This window comes from Budorcas taxicolor, chromosome 19 (genome assembly GCF_023091745.1).
Source record: "Budorcas taxicolor isolate Tak-1 chromosome 19, Takin1.1, whole genome shotgun sequence".
Lineage (NCBI taxonomy): Eukaryota > Metazoa > Chordata > Mammalia > Artiodactyla > Bovidae > Budorcas > Budorcas taxicolor.
This window is the reverse complement of record NC_068928.1, coordinates 22,326,654-22,351,576: the sequence shown is the minus strand read 5'-3', so window position 1 is coordinate 22,351,576 and position 24,923 is coordinate 22,326,654. Positions and strand designations below refer to the sequence as shown.

The 24,923-nt window shown below is 51.0% G+C and overlaps 1 protein-coding gene across 5 annotated transcripts in view; it reads right to left on the bottom strand.

Moving 5' to 3' along the window:
* The window catches only part of RPH3AL (rabphilin 3A like (without C2 domains)), a 137,529-nt gene that overhangs the window by 8,183 nt on the left and 104,423 nt on the right, over positions 1–24,923 (bottom strand). For all 5 annotated transcript variants that reach the window (XM_052657275.1, XM_052657274.1, XM_052657277.1 and 2 more), the window contains one exon: positions 17,577–17,751. In XM_052657275.1, the coding sequence (XP_052513235.1) occupies positions 17,577–17,751 (175 nt within the window). The remainder of the gene's footprint in view (positions 1–17,576; positions 17,752–24,923) is intronic.

Genomic DNA, 24,923 nt, shown 5'->3' with positions numbered 1-24,923 from the left:
AATCTTCCAGGTCTATTAACAAAGCTTTTAGGCTCATAAATCTTTTGGCCCTTGCTCCTCCATCCTCAAAACACTCTGTGTGTCTGAAGGCTGATTTTTTACCTCTAATTCCCCAAAGGCTGAGTCTAGGATGGCCTGGTTGGTGACAAGTGCTTGTATTCTGCCCACGCTTGATTTTTCAGGTTGAAAATGGGAAAACACCAGGGAGAAGACTGTCTTGATAGCTTCCTCAAAAAGGAGGTGTCACTAAGTGGATTCACTGGAACTCTGCCAGGAGGCAGGGAGGAGGCCCCCTGCTGCAGTGGCCTGGGCCCCTGGACCACTTGCTTGGGGACCTGGCATCCTTGAGATTTTCCCATCATGCCCCAGCAGGGCTGCCCCATTCCGCCTGGCTCTCATCCTCAGCAGTGGACAGCACCAGCGCCAGCCATGCTCACTTCTCTGGGTATTTTTTTTTTCCTCTTGGATGGATTTGCAATTTGATTGTCACCATGGAAACTCAAGAGTTTTGGTACATGAAGGTGGGGGGAAGTCTTCCCTTTCGGAAAGTCTTTCCAACTGCTGCAAAGAACATGTGTGGCAGCTGCTGGCTTGTGGAGAAACCTTGCCTGCAATGGTCCAGGGTACAGGCAGGATGCTGGCTACGTGACCTCATAGCCCTGCACTAGGATTTAGTGAACCCGTTTCCTGGCTCTGATCTGCCACCCTCTCTCTTTGTGACCCTGGGGGTACCTCTCAGGGCTTCACCACACACAAAAACAGGCCAACCTAAACAGCCTAGACACTCTGGGTCTTGAATTCTAGGATTCAACTTCAGGTCAGCTTTGATCCATCAGTGGAGAGATCCCAGTGCCCCTCTCTGGCTGAGAGACGGGGGGATGTGATTTCTGGGCTACATGACATCCGCCTGCCTGGCACAAGGACAACCAGCAGCCTGTGAGCTTGGAAGGCCCTTGTGAGTTGCTGCTGCTCTGCTTGGAGGCTCCCAAAGCCCCCAGAAATTATGGGAATTAGAGAGGAAGAGATATTTTCAGCAAACATTCTGCCAAGGCAAAGCAGATGGTGGAAAATTTTGCACGCTAAAAACAAAAAAAACCCCAACTTTTATTGTAAAGGAAAGATAAGGCCCCGGGGAATGCAGAGACATCCCCAATTAGCCTTACCCAGCTCACCAGGCTGGCGCGGCTGCAGAGAAGAGTCAAAAAGATGTCCCCACGGGGACAGGTGATGGCTGTGCCACTGGCAAGTGGGGCCAGGCTCGCAGCCCAAAATCCCACCAAGATGCCTCCCACGTCTGGGGCTCTGTTTGGCGGCAGCAGGAGGGAGGTTGTGGGGGTGGTGAAGAGGCACTGGCTCTGAGTCAGACAGTGTCCTGGCTCTGCCACTTGCCAGCTGTGTGACTTCGGGCCAGTTCCTTCACCTCTGTGCTTGGCAGGCTCACCTATGAAAGGGGGCAATGATGAATCCTCCCCTGGGTTGTTGTGAGCATTAGCAGAAATAACACAGACAGTGTCTGGCACATGGCAGATGCTTGATAAATGAATTATTTTATTTGGGGGGCATTCTGAACTCATGGCCCACACCATGTGGCATGGGGATGACCTCTGGACCCAGCATGTTTGATGCCCAGGCCAACCTCACGGGGGTGGACTCCCCTCTTCTATGGAAACTCAGATGTCCAAGTCGTGTTTCATGAGACATTGAAGGCTTCAGAGTCTGTCTGGAGGCTGAGCTGGATTGGAACCCAGGACTATCTGTGGCTGGAATCTCTACTCTTTCTTCCTCACTCAGGATGCAGGGCGTCCCTTGGTCTGGGCTTATCCCAAGGGCTCTGGCCCCCTGAAGGCAGGCCAGTTCATCCTCAGTCCCTTCAACATGCCTTTTCCCATCAGGCAGGAGCTGCCACGTGGGTGAGAAAAACACCTAGTTCACTCCCAACATCTAGGGTTGAATACTGGCTCTGCTTTGGACACTTCTGGACAAAAACCGTAATCTCTTTGAACCTCAATCTTCTCATCTGTACAATGGAGACAATAACAATAACAGTAAAATAAGATCAAGTAGGATGTAATGCACTGCAAGTTTAAAAAGCTATTCGAGGGACTTCCCTGGCAGTCCAGTGGCTAAGACGCCTCACTCCCAGCGCAGGGGGTCTGGCTTCAACCCCTGGTCAGGGAACTAGATCTCACATGCCACAACCAAGAGTTGGCAAGCCACAACTAAGACCTGGGGCAGCCAAATTCGCTCATTCATGCCCGACTCTTTGCAACCCCATGGACAGCAGCACGCCAAGCTTCCCTGTCCTTCACTATCTCCTGGCGTTTGCTCCAAGATCCCATATGCTGAAACTAACGATTCCAGTCCTGCAATTAAGACCCAGCACAGCCAAATAAATAAATAAATATTAAAAAAATTATATGAGCCTATAAATATTTTTCAAAATGAGATTCCAATTCATCCTCTAGGAACCGACCCAAATCGTGCCTGTGTTGGAAAGTTTCTTTCGCCCAAGGATGGAAGACGGCCCCCAACCCGGCTCTCCCTACACTTGCTGGTCCCTCTCACATTCCCCACCCCCACCCCCCTGCTGGCATTGCACGGTGTTTCCCACAGATGCCTGCCTCGACTTGCCCAGTTCTACCAGAAACCCCTTCATGGCAGGGCCACATCTTAATCGGCGTCTGCCTCCTTCCCTCAGCCCCCAGCGCTGGGCCCTGGGCCAAGCGGGCACTCAGTAAATACGTGTTGACTGCTTTCTGAAGAATCCTCCCCAGGAGAGGACATGGCACCCCACGGAGACAGCAGGACGGATGGTGGTCAGCAGGCACCCCACGGAGACGGCAGGACGGATGATGGTCAGCGAGGTAGTGGCCAGCCAGCTGGGGCTGGGTGTTCAACCAAGCAGGTGCCTCCCCTCCCCGAAGGACACTTGGGTGGGACAAGCCAGGCGACAGGAGATGGTGGCCTCAGCCGGAACCAGGGATGGACTAATGGAGGGGGGCTGTCGGAGGCCGGTTGCCATGGACACGGGATGAGTGGGCTCTGGGGAGGGGAGCGTACTGTTCATGCAAAACCTTCTCTTCTTCCAAACCCAGGACCCAAGGATAGGTTCTCCCTTTGCTTCGGAAACTTCCCTCAGGGCCCTAGAGAGCAGGGATCTGAAAGGAAGAATGAAAAACAGCCTCAAGCCCAAGGGGCCTGTCCTCCTAAGGAGGGGCTGAGTGGAGTCAGAGAGCCTCAGAGTCTGCCTCCCTCCTGGCCTGGAGTCGGGAGATCCAGATGACCCTCCCTTGCCAGCTGCCTGACCACCCTGGGCTTCATTTCCTCCCCTCTGAGGTGGGGATAGTTGCAGGACCACCACAGAGGGAGGGTGAGGCTGTGGGACCGCCTTCCTTGGTTCCCCTTCTAGGCTGCCCCTGGGATCTCAGCAGGGTCGGCCCAGACCGGGCCAGGAATTGAGAGTGGGGAGTGGAGGGTTTCTCCTGCTTGTTTATTCATTGCCATTGATTTTAATTAACTCCCTCTTTGGGGCTTGCAGAGAGACAGGAGGCACCAGATAATGAAGAAGAATCCTCTCCGATCGATAGAGATGTGGTCGCCAGCACTGACATCCTATGGTCCTGTCCTGGCTGGAAGCGCTCCAGAGAGAAGAGGGGAATGGACAGATGGAAGCTAAGAACAGATTCTGCCAGAGAGAACACAATACCACTACTCTGTAGCGGGGGTGGAGAGTGGTCAGGGAAAGAAGAAATCAGGGAGAGCTTCCTGGAAGAGGTGGAATTTAAAGATAAGCATGATTTTGGCAGGTAGAGATGCTGGGACTGGGGTGTGCCAGGCATCCTGACAGAGGACAGGAAAGGCAAAGGCCAGGTGGTGGGCATCTTTGCGGCCAGGACAGGCTCCAAAGGAAGGTTCCAGACTCAGGCACTTAGGGGACGAGGGGCTGGTCTGGGTGTGGTCTGCAGTGCTTCCCTCTGGCAGGTTATTGCTTCTGATTTATGGCAGAGATGCAGCAAAGCGGGCGTGTACCTCCTGCTGGCTCCTCTGTGGGATATGAAATGTGCCTCATCCACTACATGACGTCAGTGCTCTCTCTCTGTCCTTCTTGATGTCTCTCTGTGTCTCTGACTTCATCTCTTTGTGCCTCTCTTGCTGATGGTTTAAAAAAGTCTCTCTCTGCCTTTGCCTCTCTTGTGGGCCTTTGTGTCCCCACTGTTCCAAGTCTCTCTGTGTTGGTCTCTTGGTCCCTCTTCCCATTTTGGTTGGTGTCTCTCACTCTCCCGTTACTCCACCTCTCTGTCCACCTGTCTCAGGGTCTCTGTCGGGCACATCCCCTCAGAGTCTGGCCTCAGGGTGCATCCCTCAGGTTCCCTCATCCTAGAATCTCAGCCCCTGCAAGGCCCACGGCATCTGATCTCATCCTGGGTGTGGGAAGGGCTGTCAGCTTTGCCCAGACTCCATATGGACGCCAGGGGCAACTGAAGCAGGGGCAGTCCAGCCCCTTTTTCCTGTATGAAGACCACTGGGCAGACAGACATTGTTTGCCTCTGCTGCCGAGGCTGGACTAGTGAGTAGGAATCAACCAGCCCCATTCGTGGGGCTGGCCTCCACCCCGTGATGGACAGGAGATCCGGGGAGAGGATGGCGGAGCCGAGCACAGCCAGCCCTGTTATCTCCGAGGGCTTTATTGGAGTCAGATGAGGCAGGCCGGCCCAGATTTATTCTCTTCACCCAGGTCCCCAAAGGCCAAGAAAACTAGAGTGAATAGGATTAAGTTGTAGGTTCACACGGCAAGACAGGTGAGCAGCTGGAGAGGGGAGCGCTGTACTGCACTTGGCAAGACTTCTGTGGCCATCCAGGGCTTCCCGGGTGGCTCAGCGGTAAAGAATCTGCCTGCCCAGCAGGACATGTGGGTGCGATTTCTGGGTTGGGAAAATCCCTGGAGAAAGAAATGGCAACCCACTCCAGTACTCTTGCCTGGAGAATCCCATGGACAGAGGACCCTGGCGGGCTTCAGTCCATGGATTCGCAGAAGAGTGGGGCACGACTTCGTGACTATTATACGATAGCAGCAGCAGCTGCTGAGGACATCTGCTTAGCTAGAGCCAGGCTGCCTGGGGTGGGGCTGGGCCTTGCTCTCCCAATTCAGCTCAGATGGGGATTGTGGGGTTGGGGGCCGGCAAGGAATCCCAAGGCTTCACCTTGCAGCTGGAGTCATCCAATCAGCTGAGGCTGTCATTGGATTCGGACAAATTAGAAACAACACCCATGCCTCTGACCTCTGTGGTGTGGCTAATGAGGGCCTCCTGCTCTTGGGGAATCAAGCCCCCAGCCAGCGAGGACACCCAGGACAGGCCAGAGGGCTGCAGAGGCCGGGGTGGGGCGCAGCAGTGGGAACAATGGTGGCTCCTGGCTGCTCAGGGCTCCTGTTCTGGGGGTGGCCCCTGCACCGAGCTAGCGTTTGGCTTCACCGAGGACTCTGAAGGTCAAGACAAATTAGTAACACACAGGCTTATCTTTCAAAACACAGCCACGTAAGATGAGGCTAGGGCCTCTGTTTCCCTGAGACTTAGGAGAAGGGCAGAGTTTCCTGAACACCATGGGATTTCTTATTCTGCCCATGCCAAGGCTACAAGGCAAGTTATCTGACCGCTCCAAGCCTTGGTTTCCTCTTCTGTGAAATGGGACAACAATAGTGCCTCCAGTACAGGTATTAAGGGGGTGGGGCATTGATCACAGAATACACAAAACCCAGCATGGGCTGCAGTCCACGGCAGCTGAGGCCTGAGACCTGCTTCTCTCACCCAGAGGCCCGCGGCACCCAGGCCCTCATCTGAGCCTGGAGGAACCATGGCCGCCCAGAACGCCAACTGTCTGTGTTTGCCCCAGCAAGGTCCTCAGCGGGCTCAGGAGACTCAGCGCCACTCCCCGCTTCTCCTGCCCCGATGGCATGGGTGGTATACCTGTCCCCAAACGCTGAGTGGAAGCCACACACAGCACTGTCCAGCCAGGCCTTTTTACTTTCTGGACCCAAACCACAGACCTACACCATGAAGACCTGGGTCAATGGGGCCAGGCTGGACACACAGCGCCCTTCTCAGATTATTCAAAGGAGCCTCTCTTTTCTCTCCTCTCTGAACAGCTCTTTCTAGCTTATATCTGTCCGCGTATATCTGGTGGTGTTTATTATCTTCATACATGAAGAAACCCCAGGCACTTCCAACTCCCCAGGATGCTAGAACCCATGCAGGGTGTAAAACGAAGGAGACAGGGAAGGTGATGATGAAGCAGGAGAGACGATGCTGGGCACAGGACCACGAGGGAAGTTCACAGGCACTTAGCGACTGTTTACCAGGAGCGCGGTGCGAGGGGTTGGGGTGGCGGGGAGGGAGGGGGTGCTGGGCGAGTGTGGGGATTTCACGGGCCGCACATAGCAGGACTGTGTGTGTGGGTACGCCTGTGTGTATATGCACGTGTGTGTATGCATGTGTGTGTGTGTCTGTGTGGCCATTGCTGAGATGGGGCTGGTCTTTCTGGTAGAGACAGCTTAAATATATAGTCTGAGAGCTGGTGTACCACCTACCAGAAATCTCTGCAGAGTCTCATCCCCCTGGATTTAGGACGGTGACATAGGAAAGCTGGAAGAGCACAGGCTCGCTGTCCCAGACCCCTTCGCCCCATCCTATGCATAGGGAAACCGAGGCCCAGGGAGGAAGAAGGACTTCCAAAAAAGCAGTTTTCTGACCCAGGGGTCCCCGTTAAGACACAGGAGCTCAGGACTTCCCTGGTGGTCCAGCGGTTAAGACTGTGCTCCCAATGCAGGGGGCCCGGTTTGGATCCCTGGGTGGGGACCTGGATTCCATGTGCTGGAATGACGATTTCTCACGTTGCAAGGAAGATCGGAGATCCCGTGTGCCACAACTAAGATGAGATGCAGCCAAATTAAAGAATAACATGATCCCTGGGTCTGGAAGATCCCCTGGAGGAGGGCATGGCAACCCACTCCAGGATTCTTGCCTGGAGAATCCCATGGACAGAGGAGCCTGGCGGGCTACAGTCCAAGGGGTTGAAAAGGAGTCAGACATGACTGAGCAGGGAAAACAAAACAAACTGCCTCACCCCTCCCCTCACAAAAGCCCCGGGGCTCTGCAAGGCCTGACCTCTAAAGTTCTTCTTGACGAGGCCCTGGGGGCGACGGTGGTGGGTCCCCTCCACAGAAAGCACAGAACCACTGTGGGCAGGATTTGCGGAGTCCAATCAGAAGGAGGGACCCACAGATATGACCTGGTCAGGCTCCTGCCTTCCTCTGGTCAGGTGAAGGGGCAGTGAGTGAGGCGGGCTGGATGTGAGAACTCTCCACTTCTACGGAGACGTGTGCCCGCTTTTTTTGGCAACAGATCTACTAACTTCTATTCTCTCACTTTCACAGGGATGTAGAAACAAGAAGGATTTCACTTTCTTCAGATTAGCCCAGCGAGGGCAATGATCAAAGAGCGTGAGAGATGGGCTTTCCTGGTGGCACAGCGGATAAGAATCTGCCTGCCAACGCAGGGAACACAGGTTTGATTCCTGGTCCGGGAAGATCTCACATGCTGCAGAGCAACTAAGTCTGTGCGCCACAACTACTGAGCTTGTGCTCTAGAGACTGGGAGCTGAAACCACTAAGCCCATGTGCCGCAGCTCCTGGAGCCCGCCCACCCGCCTGCCCTAGAAGCAGCGAGCCGCAACTCCTGAGCCCGCATGCCTAAGGCCTGTGCCCTGCAACAAGAGGGGCCACCACAGTGGGAAGCCCACGTGCTGCTCTCTCTAATTAGAAAACCCACATGCAGCAAAGAAGACCTAGTGCAGCAATCAAAACACAAAATAACAGTACCAAATATCTTTAAAAAAAAAAAGGCACGAGAGACAATAGGGAGGGGTGGAGACTGTGGCAATCCAGAGACTGCAGGGTGGGTGTGAAGGGGGAAACTGCCATTTAGCCTGTCCAGTTTATCCAGGGAAGGGCAGTATGGCCAGACCTTCTGCTTTTCAAAAAAGAAGCCAGAACTCTATATTCTTTTCATGAGAATTCTCCACTTTTTAAAAAATGTTGTTGATAAATTTAAAGCAGTGGGTCAGGGGGAGTCACTGTTCCACCAGTTTGTGACCTACAATACCAGCAAATGTCCAAGCCTCCCAGGACAGACGGCACCTCGCCTCCAAGTACAGAAGCCCTCCCTCTCTGCTCTGCCTGCTTCTCTGAGCCTCGGCCAGCCTGCCTCCCCCACCTCCCTGCACACAACACGCATTCCCAGCGGCTCTGAAGGCCGCAGGGAGTCCATGCACCATGTCCAGGCTGATGTGACAGAAACAGCAAGTCCTGAATCTGCTGAGGAAACACTGGCGATGATTGAGGGGTGGGGAGAGGGCAGCTAAGCGCCCCCAAGGAGCTTCCAAAATGCTAATTTCTCAGGAACAGAGAAAGAAGGAAGGCAGCATAGCAACAACTGGCTCTGGGCAGTGAGCAATCCTGTCTGAAAATAAAACAGTTTACAATCCACAACCGTGGCTCATTAAGAATGAATGGATCTACTGGTATAAATAGCATGCTGCGTTAAGAAGTCAGGAAACAGCATATGCGTTTGATGGAAAAATGGCTGCCACGAAACCGTTTATTAGCTCAGCCGGCTACAGCTCTGTGTTAACGAGACAGAGGTCTCAAGTTCAAAGCTGAGTGGCTGCCTCGATCTTGGGCCATAGAATGCGTCTCCATTCCCCAGTCCTGGTCACAACATGGGGGCCTAGCTCTGGATACATAGTAACAAGCCTACAGTAAGCTTCTCCTAGTGTCTGAGCTGTAGTATCCCTAGTAAAATATCCAGCCTCTGAATGCTCCCAGTGACAAAGAGCTCACTATCCTGTAAGATGCAAAACACCCAACTCTGTGGTTCAATGGCTATGGAGTAACAGAGAGTAATTTCCCCCTGCTCTGTTCCAGCTCTGCTTGTGGGGAAAACAGCCTCAAATTGGGCCTCACTGGCCACACCATCTATAACATCTGACGGGATGCAGGCTAGATGCATAAACAGCAGCCTGAGCAGAAGGGAGCTGGGCCCATCACATCCTCCCCAAGTGTGGACACAGGGTCCTGAGAGTGGGAGCAGAGGCTGAGACTGCAGGGTGTGCAGACTTGCAGTCATGTCCAACTGCTGGGCGAGCAGAGGCTGGGGCATGGAGCTGATCTCAGTGTTCCCTGAGAAGCAGACGCAGCTGCTACTCTGAGCTCTAGCACCACAGGCCTGGAAAGACCTTCCTGTCCACCCCTGCTTCCGGAAGGCCTTCCTCAGCAGCCTGCCAGCAACCCCTGACTTGAGCTGTCCTTTGTTGTCTCTGCTCTCAGCAGCCCAAAACCCTCGAACCAAGTCCAGGAGCAGAAAGCCAGTGCGTGTGGCAGGAGCGTGGGCCGGGACTTAGGAGCCTGGAGCCCGTGTGGCCTTGGGCAGATGTCCCCCTCCTCATCCACCACTCAGAGTCAGTTTCATGTCCATAACTGCCACACTGGCTGTTCGGAGCATCAGAGGAGATAATGGCCGTGAGGCAAGGAGCCCTGGCTGAGGCCAACACAGCACCCCTGACTCGGCTTCTCCAGGCGGACAGGAGATGGCGGTGAGAGGGCGGAAAGATTGGCTGAGGGGTCATTCAGGAAGGGTGGCCCCAGGCAAAACATTTGTGGTTGAGCTGAATCAGACCACTCGACCCAAACAACCCCAAAGCTTGCTTTCACTGGACCGCAAACACAGAACACAGTTTAGAATTCTAAAAAAATTTGTTTAAAATCTAGCAAACCAATGAAGTGATAAGGAAACTCTGATTTTTCTTAAAACTACCCAACTGGAACAAATCTGAAACTCAATGTACTTTTCCAGAATAGACCTTGAAGGGAACCCATGTGTTATTCCGTTCACTTCCATCCAGAAAGGCTGTACTCTGCTCAGGGGAATGATGGGGAGAGGGTGGGAGGGCTCTCGCGGAGTCCTGGGAGGGATTGTGACCCAGGCCTCAGCAGAGAGGGGAAAATGAGTTTGCCTCGTGGCTACTGGGAGCTCAGGCACCCGTCGGCTCAGCTGGGGCTTTCCTGGGTTTAGGGAGGCAGGCAGAGTAGAAAGGCCACCCTGATCTGGCCAGGCCACAGGGGAGTTATGAAAGCTTTAGGTGATGGGGCCCTGGCCCCAGGAGAGGCAAACACAGCAGAATCTCACTGATCCAGGGGTTGGTGCCCTAGGGCCTCGGCTCGCCAACCCCCATCTTGGAGAAACACACATCCCAAAACACCCTCAGAGCAAGCGCTGTATGGACTGGAGAATTGGCTTCCCTGGTGTCTCAGAGGGTCAAGATTCTGCCTCCAAAGCGAAAGACTTGGGTTCCTGGGTTGGGAAGATCCCCTGGAGGAGGGCATAGCAACCCACTCGGTATTCTTGCCTGGAGAATCCCATGGACAGAGGAGCCTGGTGGGCTATAGTCCATGGGGTCTCAAAGAGTCAGACACGATTAAGCGATGAACACGTACTTATGTGGGGCTTCAGCTCCAGCCCCACCCCATCTCAGGTGTTCAGTAACTGGTGGGAAAGGTGGGCAGGGCAACCACAGAGCAGACGCAGGGCAGTGCTGTCTCCTAGTCACACACTGGGGGATGAAGACAATAAGCCCCATCACATTAAGTATTCTCAGCACTGGAGGTGAAAGTGAAAGTGAAGTCGTTCAGTCGTGTCCAGCTCTTTGCGGCCCCATGAACTGTAGCCTACCAGGCTCCTCCATCCATGGGATTTTCCAGGCAAGAATACTGGAGTGGGTTGCTATTTCCTTCTCCAGGGGATCTTCCCAACCCAGGGATCGAACCTGGGTCTCCTGCATTGTAGGCAGACACTTTACTGCCTGGAGCACTGGAGGTAGAGACATACAAAATCCTATCTGAGAAAAACTGCCACACTTAATGACTTCAGCCAGATCAATTCAGCTCTCCATCAACAGGGAATCAGGCTCCTCTAGCACAAGTACCAGCCTACTTCTATTATGATGCAAGGTGCAGAAGCAAAAAGCTTAATTTTCTAGCCTCTTTTTTTCTTTTCTTTATAGTGATGGCTGGAACTGTAGCAACCATCTTGTGGGAAAGAGCACAAGGGAAAGAGCAAGAATTACAAAGACATCTGTCCTGACATAACTGAGCTGCTGAACCAAAGCCTCAGCTGCTTCCTCTAAGCTTTCCAGTATACAAGAAAAAAAAAGAAAGTAATCCCTTATTTCCCAAATATGCCAGATTAATATCCCCATTCCCAGCAAATATCTTTCCATACATTGCTCCAAAGTGACAATCCAGTTGAAAGGAAATAAGCCTTCAAAAGATGTGGCCCAGCTCTAAAGGGATTAAGACCCAAGAGCCCACTGTACCATTTCTACCATTTACATATTATATTTCACAGAGGAACAAAGGGACCTGGGATGCACAAAAACTGACTGTATTTTATTGCTGCCATAAACTTGGAGCAATGACCTGCCAAGGGAAAGTAGTGTGTTGCCCACACCCCAGCTGGACTGATCGGGTGGGAGGGTGGAGCTCTGCCCCCAGAGGCAGCCAGGTCAGACCCAGGGCCAGTCACAGGGGGAACTCAGGACACACTGTTTCTCATCCCATCCTGGAGAAAGGATGAACGTCCTGCTACGAGTAAGCTTGTATGGGGCTCACCAAGGGGTTCTGCAGGTGAGTCCTTGACCAAAATCAACACCCCGTGTCCGGAGGAGGGAGAGTATAGCAAACTCAGGGACTCAGCCCACCTGTCCTGAGGCACCAGCACTCTACCAGCTCTGAGTTTAACGCAGAGGAAAGAAACCCTTCATATCTTTCTCTGACACATCCTTTGTGTTATTTTTAACATTTAGACCTTTAATCTGTCTGCACTGTGTTTCTGGGTACACATAGAATGGGATGGGAATCTAATTATGCTCGCCCTGCTTGTTAAATAAACCAGTTATTTTCCCACTGAAATGAAAAGCTACCTACCTTCAGCTTCCATACATCCTTAGCTCTGTTATTTTTCTATTCTGATCCACTCATCTATATAAAATAGATATTCTATTTATTCTGGTAACAATATCATACTGTTTCTCTTGATTATAGTAATCTACCTTTTGGTTATAGTAACTCTTTAAAAAATTGAAGTATAGCTGACTTACAATGTTTCAGGTGTATAGCAAAGTGATTATATATACTTTTTCAGATTCTTTTCCATTATAGGTTGTTACAACTGTGCTATACAGTAGGTCCTTGTTTATCTATTTATCTTGAAGGACTGGCCCCAGGTAGCAGACAAACACCAGTGCCAACCCAGTCCTACCTCTTGCTTCCCTCGCAAACCTTGTGATTGTCCAAGGAGCTTATTTTATTTTCAGTAGCTCCCAGTGTTTGGAGGTGTGCCAAGACCACTCCAATGGAGAGGATTAGTGAGCACCTAGATCAGGCTGATTGGAAGGCACACCTGCAGGCAGCAGGTTTTAAAGTATGCAAATAAGTCCTGAGGGACTGTAAGCAAAAGGTCCTGTTGGCCACCAGAGCATTGGGGGTGGAGGAGGGGGGGAAGGCACCTGCCGGCTTTAGTAAGGCGGACAGGGCACAGGAAAGTGTCAAGTGGACCAGGGAGACGGCAGTTGCCCAGAAAAGGCGGTAAGAGCTAGCAGTGTGTATTTGTTAAACCCAAATCCCCACATTATCCCTCCCCACCTTTTCCCCTTTGGTAACCGTAAGTTTGTTTTTTATGTCTGAGAGTCTAAGTTTGTTTTCTATGTCTGTGAGTCCATTTCTGGTTTGTAAATAAGTTTACTTGTACCATTTTTAGATTCTACATATAAGTGAACTTGTAGGATATTTGTTTGACTTCATTTAGAATGATAATCTCTAAGTCCATCCATATTGCTGCAGATGTCTTTATCTCATTCTTTTCTAAGGTTTAGTGATATTCCACCCTATGGCCTTCGATAAGATTCCATAATTTTCTCTGTGTTTGAGTTATAGTCTTTAAAAATTTGTTTCTTGACATTTTACAATTTTTTGTTGCAATCATGAATGGATTTTTCCATTTCTACTTCTAATAAGTATAGTTTAAAACTGTTGATTTTTTGCAGCAAATGGTTCACACCAACAGCTGCACAGTAGTTTGGTGTAAACTATTGATTTACTTTCTGTCCCGTCACTTTCCAGTTGTCTCATTAATGCCAGTGGGTTGTTTTTGTAGATTACCTTGGTTTTCTTGTATACAATTACATCATCTACAAATAAGATAATTTTTTCTCTTTTTTGGCTGCACCCTGTAGCTTGCAGGATCTTAGTTCCCCAACCAGGACTGAACCCAAGCTCTGTGTAGTGGAACTGAGGAGTCCTAACCACTGGACCACCAGGGAATTCCCGAGAATTTTTTCTTTTCCAATAGTAACAAGTAATTTTATTTTCCTGCCTTATTACTTTAGTTAAATACTATAAAATACTGTTGAATGATGGTGATGATGGAGGTATTTTTGACTTGTTCTTTGATAGAACATGGCTTCTGTGCTTTATCAGTTAATGTGATACTTGGTGCTACATTTCTGCTTTTTGGGTAAGTTTTGTCATATTTAAGTATATCTTTTTATTCTCACATTATTCAAACTGTTTATTTAGCAATTTTTTTAACCTTAGGGAGAAAGACATTTAAAAATAAGCTAGAGCCACAAAACAAAACAAAACAAAAAGACATACTTAACTTCACAAAAATGAAAAGAAATTGGTTTTAAATGGTAAAATACAATATATATGAAATCTAGAAAAATGGTGCTGATGAACCTATTTGCAGGGGGGCAATAGAAATGCAGACACAGAGAGCAAACTTGTGGACTCAGCAGAGGAAGGAGAGGGTGGGGTGAACTGAGAGAGTGGCACTGCAGCATCTACACGACCACATACAAAGACAGCCAGCAGGAACTCACCCTCTGAGGAAGGGAGCGCCACCCAGTACTCTGCGCCAGCCTAGAGGGGTGGGATGGGGAGGGAGGTGGGAGGGACGCTGAAGAGGGAGGGGACATGGCTGATTCATGTCAGTGTAAGGCAGGAACATTGCAAAGCAACTACCCTCCAATTAAAAATAAATGTAAAAAAAAGAATGAAAAAAATGGCTAAATGCTATAAGGCTAAAGTCAAACAAAATGTAAAGTCAAGGAGAAAAATATTTGCAACTCATTTAATATCCCTAAGGAACATCTATTAATACAAATCAGTAAGAGGAAATAAACAACATAATAAAAAATGAGCGGTGAGTTTAAACAGCCAATTAAAAAAAGGGAAGCTTAAATATCAATAAATTATAAAGATAAGAAGAGATAGTCAAATGTAGAAATTTTAAAAATGCGATATCATTTTTCATCTAGTGTATTGGGCAAAATGATAAACACCAATAATATTTATGGCAGGTAAGGATTCAGGTATAAATGGGCACAAAAGGCTATCATTTTCAGAATATAGTCTGGTAATGTCTGTTGAAAATTAAAACACACAATTTGTTTTGGAGTACCTGCCCCATGGAAATAGAAGCATCATATACACATAAGGACGTTTCAGTATTGCTCACAGAGGCAAAACGCCAGAAATCATCTGAATGCCCATCAATAGGTGAATAATTAAATCACAATATATAATATGATAGGATTTTATTCAGCCATTAAAAAGGATACAGTAAAATCTATATCTATTGACCTGGAGGGATGACCATGATATTCTTTTAAGTGAGAAAAAAAACCAGCTTTCAGAGTTATGGGTAAGAGCCTATTTTTATTGTTAAAAACAAAACAAAAAATAACCCTATAGCAAGTATATGGTGGTAGGACAGGGAGAAAGGGGTTTGGAGATGATGGCAGGCAGAACAGATTTTAATTTGTCATTGACTTTTGAATTGTTTACACTTGTTAAAAATATATCAGGTCTGCTCATGTATTTAAAAATTAACAAAGAAAATTTGAAGGAGGAAGAAAACGAAGCTGCCTCAGAAACATCAATACATTTCACTTGATTGCTCTGTGGACTGCAAAGTTCATGGCTTCTGTCTATCGATTCGCCTTTCTCCTCCAAGTGAAGTGCACTGGTGGGGGGGAGACATAAGTGCACCAACCCCAAAGCAGAGAGAGAGACAGAAGAGAGTGTTAGGGAGGGAGGGTCAAAGAGAGGGAGCTGGTGTCACCTCCACATCAGGGACTGTGGGGCGGGAGGGGATGCTGTCTTTGGGGACCCCAGAGACAAGAGCCCCAGAAGAGGGCTGCCTCAGGGGGGCAAGGTGGTTTTCACTGACTCCACGTGTCTCCAAAGAATTGACGCTTTCAAACTGTGGTGCTGGAGAAGATTCTTGAGAGTCCCTTAGAGAGCAAGGAGATCAAACCAGTCAATCCTAAAGGAAAGCAACCCTGAATATTCATTGGAAGGACTGTTACTGAAGCTGAAGCTCCAATACTTTGGCCACCTGATGCGAAGAGTCAAAGACCCTGATGCTGGGAAAGTTTGAGGGCAAAAGGAGAAGGGATCGACAGAGGATGAGACAGTTGGATGGCATCATGGACTCAATGGACATGAATCTGAGCATACTCTGGGAGATGGTGAAGGACAAGGAAGCCGGGGTGCTACGAAGGCCAGACTTAGCAAGCAGGCTCCAATCTGGACCACAGACTGCAGCTCTGGCCCCAGCCCGCTGCCTGGCACCCAGCATCACTGACAATGGGGCTGCAGGTAGCCACTTTCCTATACCCTTATGGTCAGGGAGCCTGGGGGGTTTCTTACCTGGTCTGTAGAGGGAGACCAAGTTCATACTGGAGTAGACGGGTGACCTCCATGTTGCCTGGCCTGGCTTTGCTGCAAACTCAGTTAATAAGAGATGCCAGATCCAAGTGTGTGGGCTGCTGGCCTCCTCGCCCACATAATTAAAAGGCCATCTGTGTGTCTGTGTGGCTGAGGAGAAGACAAGAGAAGGTCTTGCCCTTCCCCAGGGAAGTGTGTGTTTGCGTGTGTGTGCACATGTGCACGTATGTGCCACACCAGGGCTGGAGCAGACAGGGCAGAGAGTCCCCTTTGGGGTAAGGTCTCAAGGCCTCTCCTCCTCAATCTGTGGGAAGGAACATTCCAGGCCTGCCCTCTCCACAGCCTTGTCTCTTTCCTCGGTCACACAGACACACCCACCTGGGCTGGGGCAGGAGAAAGCCCCAGCGCTGGGGGTGGAAAAGGAGCTCCTCTCTGCCCACTGCCCCCTGCCTGCCCAGGCCCCACCTGCACTCGCCATGGTCCCCATCAAGACTCATATGTGGCGGCAATGGGCAGTGATGGCAGGGAAGGCCAACTCATGGGAATTAAAAATGCAAACAGTCCAGGAGAATTAGCCAGGCGGGCGCACTGCAAAAAGGCAAGTGATGCTGATAAAAAAATGTCTGGAGAACAGAGGCTGAGCTGTTAATGCTGATTATGTCTGGAAGGGCTGACCTCCAGGGGATTTTTACCTTGTAAATTATACCATTTGACAACTCTCAAAATTGTATAATAAACATGTCTTACTTTTGTAACAAGACAATCAAAGTCCAAACAATATGAAGACAAATGCCATGTCATAATCCAAAGACAGAGATGTTCGAGAGCCACTCAAAAGCAGCTGCCAGGCCCACTAACTTGGGTCCATCGCTCCCCAGGGTCAGGATAAGCCCTCATCCCTCTGGCCACCGTGTCTCCTTGTAGGACCTTAGACCCTGAGTCTTGGGCTAGAATTTGGGCACTTCCAGGCACAAGGAGCCAGAGCCCCAAGGGCAGGACCTCACCTTCCGTTCCCAACTTTCCCACACCCAACTGAGACAATCCCTCCCCTTCTCTGGGCCTCAGGCTACTCATCTATAAAATAGGGCTACAAAATTGCTGCCCTGTCCACTTCTGGAGCCTGTTGTGAGACCAAGAGCTTTGAAAGTGAAACTGCAAACAGTGCAACGTCATGCAAGCAGTGGAGAGCCATCCACCATGCCTGGCACTGCTGCCAAGACCCGCGATGGTGGCCATTCCCCTTCTGATGCTGGCCATTTAGGGCACACCCACATCAGCTGGCCACCACAAACACCAAGGGGCCCTGGCACACTATCTCCTTGCGTTTCAGGACCAGGGAAGCCAGGTGCCCCTTTCTCTGACACATAAGACAAGAGATGAGAAGAGATGGTACACATCTGCCTTAGAAAGATACATTTTCATTCTTTGTAAGAAACCTCAACTGACATCACATTTCTTCACACACCCACAAGCACTGTTCACGGCAGCCCTGCCCCCAAATTCGCGCTAGGCTGTGACACGGCCCGCAGAGGCCCCTCCCACTGGAAGCAAGCACCCTGCTGAGGTCCAGCTGCCCATGTGGTGCAGATAGAGCTGAGGGCACAGAGAGGGACGCAGACCAGTGTGAGCTGCGTGGGGGTGTGGCAGGCACTGGCCGGCGCCTGAGGCCGCGCTCGGCTGGTTGATGAGCCGAATGTTGGCTGCCGTCCCGGGAGAGGGGCGATGGGGGCCTTACCTCTCCCTCGGGCCCAGGTATAGACGCGGCTGATCTCAGTGCTTCTGGGCTCTTGCTCTGCTGGCTCCACAGGCAACGGTCGGAAGGAGGGGTGATCGGCCTGGCCGGGGGTCTTCAGGGGCAGGATGAACTTGGGGATCCCTTTGTAGAACCAGGCCCCCGACCTCTTCCAGACCTGGTGGGGGGAGACATCGGCTCAGAGCACAGGATACAGAGTATCCTTCCCTGGGCCATGCGCCCCCTACCCCCCGAGCCAGCCCCCCCTCCCAGACGGTACACAAGAAGCCATTGCCTCCCTCCTGCCCGCCCCTTCCCTTTGAGATTCTAGGCAGAGACACAAGAGGCGGGAGGAAGAGCCGGGCTGGCCATAGCCTGGTGTTGGCTGTGGTTTTGGAGAGCTTCTTGGGAGGCGGTCATCCCTGTACAGGGCACAGACGGGCCGGAGCTCAGAGTGAGCCACAGATTAGAATTCAGAGCAGAGACTGCAGTGAGGTCCCAGAACCCTTAACATCTGCTTCAGAAAACGTCAAGTGCTGTGTAATCTCTTTCCTGATGAAGGAAATGCCTTCAGGGTATTTGTAAGAAGAGTAGGCGTGTGTGAAGGAAGGCCCTGACCTTTCCGGAGAAGAGGAACCTTGGAGGGGGTCAGAGCAGCCGTGCTGGGTTTGAATCCTGGATTTGTCGCCCCGTAGCCCGAAGATCTGGATGCATTGACCGTCCCCCCACCCCCAGTTTCATCTTCGGTAGGTGAGAGGCAGGAGCAGCGCTGGCTCCCAGGGTGGCCAAGAGGGTCAGGCTCACGTGTGAATGTGAATCCCCACAACCCGGGGCCGGGCACAGAGCATGTGAACGTAAATCCCCACAACCCGGGGCCGGGCACAGAGCAGCCGCTCGATAGACATGGTGCCCACGACCCTCATGGCCACCCTCCTCCTCTCATCTGACGCACGCGCAACCAGGGGATCAAGAGGGACAATCTCACATCAGAAGACCAGGACTTCCCTGGTGGTCTGGTGGTTGAGAATCCGCCTGCCAATGCCGGCGACACGGGTTCGATCCCTGGTCCAGTAAGATCCCACATGCCGTGGGACAACTAAGCCCACTCGCCATAACTACTAGAGCCTGTGCTCCACAACAAGAGAAGGAGAAGCCCGAGGCCTGGAACTGGGGAGGAGCCCCCGCGCGCCATAACTAGAGAAAGCCCGTTCACAGCATTGTTAACCTGGCGCAGTCAAAAATAAATAATAATTTTTAAAAAACCAGAAGACCTCGTTCTCTGGAGGACAGCGTTTCCCACCCCCTGACCCTCAGCACCACCCTGCCTCTGCGGGGCGTTAGCAGGGGCTGGGCCAAAAACAAACAAACAAACAAAATAAAGAAGAGTCCCTGATCTCGCACCACATACTGTACAGTGGGAAGCACTCAATTAAACCAAGCTGCTGCTGCAGGACTTCTCAGAGCCTTTAACACGCAAAATGTGCACAACGATCTCCAACAGGGCAAAAGGAGACGTAGTGCTTCCCACATGGAACCTACCCAGCAAGTTTTCCTACAGACACTCAGTCCTGGTGACGGGTCTCCAAAACCTTAACTGTCGTACTTCATGGTACAGCACTTCCTGTTCACTTGTGGATTGACGTGCGCCTGTTTTTCCAAGTAGATGGCAGTCACCTCCTGATGCTCCAGAGTGACAGACACAGGACTATGGAGTCCAAACCCTGTCCCAGGCATGAGTCACTCAGCCCTCCCTTCCAGCTTCCCTGTGCAGAAGGGCCTGTTTTTGGGTGTGGCTCTTGAATAACATAATAGTGTTCTGTTCTGTTCCTTGGTGCCTCAGATGGTAAAGAATACGCCTGCAATGCAGGAGACTGGGGTTCAATCCCTGGGTCAGGAAGATCCCCAGGAGGAGGAAATGGCAACCCATTCCAGTATTTTTGTCTAGAAAATCCCATGGAAGGAGGAACCCGGTGGGCTACAGTCCAGGGGGGTCACAAAGAGTCAGACATAATTGAGTGACTAACACTACACTTGAATAATACAGAACCCATCTAGTGGGATGAATGCTTTATGGAGCCACCTTAGAAAACTCTTTCTGATCCTCTCGCAGCCCTCCTACAATATGTATTTATTTCTTTGAATTGGCAATGTATGCACAAGATCTAAAGTTCACAAAGTGTGAAATCAAAATGTCTCCTCCCCCATTCCCAGAGGCATCCAGTGATACCAGTTCCTTGAGGACATTCTATTATTATCCCCATTTTCCAGATGAGAAAACTGAGGTTTGGACAAATTAAGCAACTTGCCCAACGCCAGTTCACCATTCTGTTGGCCTCTACTTCACACCAGAGGTCCTAGAGTCTCATCTCAACAGTCTAAAGATGTGCGGCAGGGGCTCTCTAAATTGTGGTTGTGAGAGATAAATCCTCAGTAGGTCATTCATCAGCGTCATGGACACCAAGGGTCTGGATGCTTAGAGGGTGCGGAAGTGCCAAAGAGGGAGAGGTGATAAACGCAAGCAGTCACGGTCAACGCCACCCTGTTCCTGCAGAGCTGCTGCCTGGCTCCTGAGACCAGGTGCCCAAGCCCAAAAGGCCATGGGGAAGCTGGCGAGGGGCTTACCTGGCCTCCCTCTGCTAAGCGGAGGCCTGGGCATCCAACAGTGCTGGCATTACCTGCCCTCCCCTGGCACCCAACCTACTGGCTCCACATGTGTGAGCCTCAGGGAGACCAAGTGAGGCAAACCCTCTGTGACTGGTGGGGTCTGGGCAGGCTTAGGACCTGCATTGCACTGCCTCCCTAAACAGCCATGGTGGCTGCTTTGTCTTTTTTATTTACATTATTCCTGAGAAATACATACTGAGCAAGCAAAATTAGGGTCTTCCCTCATAGCTCAATTGGTAAAGAATCCTCCTGCAATGCAGGAGAGCCTGGTTTGATTCCTGGGACAGGAAGATCTGCTGCAGAAAGGATAGGCTAACCACGCCAGTATTCTTGGGCTTCCCTCGTGGCTCAGCTGGTAAAGAATCCACCTGCAATGTGGGAGACCTGGCTTCAGCTTCGATCTCTGGATTGGGAAGGTCCCCTGGAGAAGGGAAAGGCTACCCACTCCAGGATTCTGGCCTGGAGAATTCCATGGACTGCATAGTCCATGGGGTTGCAGAGTCAGACACGACTATGCGACTTTCACTCACTCACTCACTGGTAGCTCAGCTGGTAAAGAGTCTGCCTTCAATGAGGGAGACCTGGGTTCTATCCCTGGGTTGGGAAGATCCCCTGGAAAAGGGGATCTTCCTGCAACCCACTCCAGTATTCTTGCCCAGAGAATCCCATGGACAGAGGAACCTGGCAGGCTACAGTCCATTGGGTTGCAGAGTCGGACACGACTTATCAACTAAACACAGCACAGCGTGTGCAAAATTAGGACAATAACAAGAGAGCATAATGAAGACAGCCAAGCAGATAGAGCCCTGCTCAACACTGGGCTGTGAATTCTCTTACACCCTTCCCTGGGCATATACCCAATTCAGTCTCTCCCCCTTCCTTCCTTCCTTTTTTGGGAGAATAAATCATGTAGATGCTATTTTATGAGACTTAACTATATATCATAGCAGTTGTTCTGTGTTAATAAATACTGTAATGGTCTCTATATCAAACTATGGTTTGGATTTATTAAACTTAATTAAATCACCCTCCGCCCCACCATTGGATGAATGTTTAAATTGTTTCCTATTTTTCACGCTTCTGAACAGCACTGCAACCAACACCCTGACACACCCACCAAGAGACAGGCTTCGGATACTGCCTGAGGAAGTATTCCCAGGAGATGAACTGCTGGGTCAAAGGATGTGTGTTCACTAAGATGACACGTATTGTCAGCCTGCTCTCCAGGAAGAAAAGTCAGTTCCCCAGTGGAGCAGGACCCCACACTATTATCTAAATTTACCCTCTAAACCATTTCTAAGTATACAGTTCAGTAAGTTAAGGACATTCACACTGTTGGGTAGCCCATCTCCAAAACTCTTTCTATCTTGTAAAACTAAAACTTTACCCGTGAAACAAATCCCCATTCCTTTCTATCTCTGGGCCTGATGACCACTGTTCTACTTTCTAGGAATTAAGTGGAATCATACAGTATTTGTCTTTTTGAAGTGTATACAGTATTTGGCTTATTTCACTGAGCGTGATGCCCTTAGGGTTCATCAGTGTGGGACTTCCTTCCTTTTTGAGGCTGAATAATATTGTTTTATGTACATATCACATTTTCTTTATCCACTCATCCATCATGGGATACTGGGTTGCTTCCACCTTTTGGCAAGTCCTTTATTTATTTATTTAACATTTTGTCTATACCATGAGGCATGTGGGAATCTTAGTTTGATCCCCGATCAGGGATCAAAGCTGTGTCCCCTGCACTGGAAGCACAAAGTCTTGGATGGCCAGGTAAGTCCCTTGGCTGGTCCTTTATTTTTATCTGTCTCTCCCACAAAAGTCTAACACTCAGTGGGGAGGCCCAGGTCACCTCTGCTCACTGTTGATCTTCAAGCTCCTAGAACACATCTGACACACAGTAGGTGCTCCATTAACACTGGCTAAACGACTGAATTGGCAGGCATGGGTTGCTCGCTGGAGCTTGTCTCAATCCATAAGGTCTGGCGCCTTCCTGGGGATGTGGCCTGAGGGTTTCATCCAAGTTCTTGTAATTAATCAAGGGGATTTGCCACTTCATATTTAAGAGGAATAAACAGGGAGTGCCTAGCAGGATGTGCCGGTGCGCCTTCCTGACTCGTGACCTCCAGGGCACAAGGCAGCCACGTGTTCCCAGTCTTTCCTCAAGTACCAGGGATACCCACAGCCCCAGCTGCCCCTGCCTGCCCTGGAACATCACAGCCAGCGGGCCCCACACCATCAGCCTCACTTCCTGTTGCAATGATCCACCCTATCACCCACTTAAAAACATTCATCAGTCAAATTCTTTTGGAAAACAGGATAAAGAGCATAGGATCCAAAATATTAGATTGAATTGCACGAAACTGTTGCTATTCAACCTATTTTTTTTGTATTCAACTATTTTTGACCTATAAAAACCCTTGCCAATTTCATACAATTCACCCCAATATTTATGTTCAGCAGGGGCCATGGCCCTACGGGTCTGCCAGGCCTGCAGTGCCTCCCTGGGGTCTAGTGGGCACGTGAGCTCAGTTCACTGGGCTTCAGTCTGTCTGTTTCTGCTGCAGTCCCAGTGGAAGGCTGGATACTACTGAGATGGGCAGAGATGAGACAGACTGGCTGAGGATCCGGGACCAGCTAGGGGGGCAGCACTTTCTGATAACTCCAGGCGGGAGGCGGGGTGGGGGGCGGTCAGGGGAGAGCACACAGGCACATCACCTGGTATGCGAGGCACATGATGTACAGGGGCATTCAAGACCCTGTCCGAGTTTTGGAAAATGCCTTCTGCGTGGGAGAGCTGGACTGGGAAGGGGTGGGGGATCCCAGTTCTGATCAGCCATCTCCCCTCCCCCCATACCAGCCCATGCCTGTCCTCACACTTTCTCTTTCCTCACTGCCCCGCCCACCGCCCTCCCCCGCAAAACACACCGAAGTAGCTTTTCATCACGTGATTTCTGCTCTGTGCATCCAAGCCCATCACCCACAGTCAAGCATCAAAACTTGACCCCCTCCCCAAGAACAGTGCTGGGAAGAGAGCTCCATGGAAATTAACCCCCAACCACCAGGTCTCTGGCTACAGATGGGGCAGATCTTTGCTTTCTAGAGGAGCCGTGAGATTCTCCAGAGTCCTGCTCTGTTCCTCACGTGCGGTTCACTGTGATAAAGGCAGCAAAACACCCAGCCTTGGGAACGCCATTTAATGAGGAAAGACCCTCACAGCCCCCGTGGCACTGCAGGAGGCGGGGGTGGGGGTGGGGGGCCTCAGCCTTAAATCCTCCCCGCGCACTGCTCAGCACTCTGAGCTCTTCTTCGAGGCATTCATTCCGATTTCAGCTCACGGCAAGCTGACTGCAGATACTGGTGGATATTAGCCAAGCTGTTCCCAGGGAATTTTAATTACCATGATAACAATCGCTCATCATCGGCATTTCCTAAAGGGCTCTGGCTGGAGAAGGTGGTAATTGACAGACCGTGTTGGACAGGAGGGCAGGCACGGTGGTGGCGGGGGTTGGGGGGGTGGGGGGGTGGGGGTGGGGGTGGGGGTGGGCGGGTGGAACGGCCTGGGGGAAGATGAGAGGGCGGGGCGGCCTAAAACCTCTGACCCTGTCCACTGCTCTGTCTTCCCTGTGTTACCGCCTCTCCCCGCCTCCCACACAACTCAAGAGTGCGCCTATGTGAACTCAGGTGAGGTGTCCATGCTCTCTGCCCGTCACCCCATGGATCATCTGTGGCCTTTGACATGACGTTCCTTCCACTTGGAGTGCCCTTCATCCTCGGCTCCAAGAGGCAGGGACGCTTCGCCATGGGAGCCTTCTGGGACGTTCTGTGCAGAATCAGGGTGCCTCTGCTGCCATAGCCCCTCATCCAGCTCAGGAGCTCAGGCTCTTCTAGGGTGGGCTGTGCTGGAACCATCACATCGCCCCCACCCATTCCCTGGACCCAGCAGGGAGCCTGTGCTGACTGAGGGACTGAATGAACAAACCAAGAAAGCAAAGCAAAGGAACTGTCCCCAGGGGACAGAGTGTGGGACTCTGCCTTCAGGGAGACCATGTTGTTTGCTTAACAAGCTTCAGTCTTGAAAAGCCACGTGAAATGGCCCATTATTGGGTGGCTCTCAAAGGGTCAACCCACCCTGGCAGGGAGACAGCACAGCCCTCCATACCCTATTACCTGAACAAAAACAGACACGCACACACGCACGTGTGCACACACATACACATTCTCCCTACCCCATTGCCTAAACACGCACAGACACACACACACACACACACAGCGCTGACCTCTCAGGAGCTCTAAAAGGCAACCTAGACTCTACGGCAAGGCCAGTAAGACCCCAGACCTCAGCGGCCCCCTTCACCCCCAGCCTAGTTTCCAGCCTCCTCTCTCCCTCACACCCGGGGGTCAGCCAACACAGCCATGCCCACTCCTGGACCACACTAAGCTGTCTCATGCTTCCAGACCTTTTTACAAGCAGATCCTTCCTCCTTCCCTGGGCTGGGATAATGAAATCCAGCCTTTAGGAAATTGCTTTTATCCAGAAGCTTCCATAGCACCGTGCAGGTCTCTCACCGCAGTGCTCACACACTGTCGGGAATGCCTATTTTCCTGTTTCTTTCACCAGATTGAAAATGCCCTGCTGGCAGGGGCCCCCCAGGTCAGCCAGCACCTGCTATCACACGC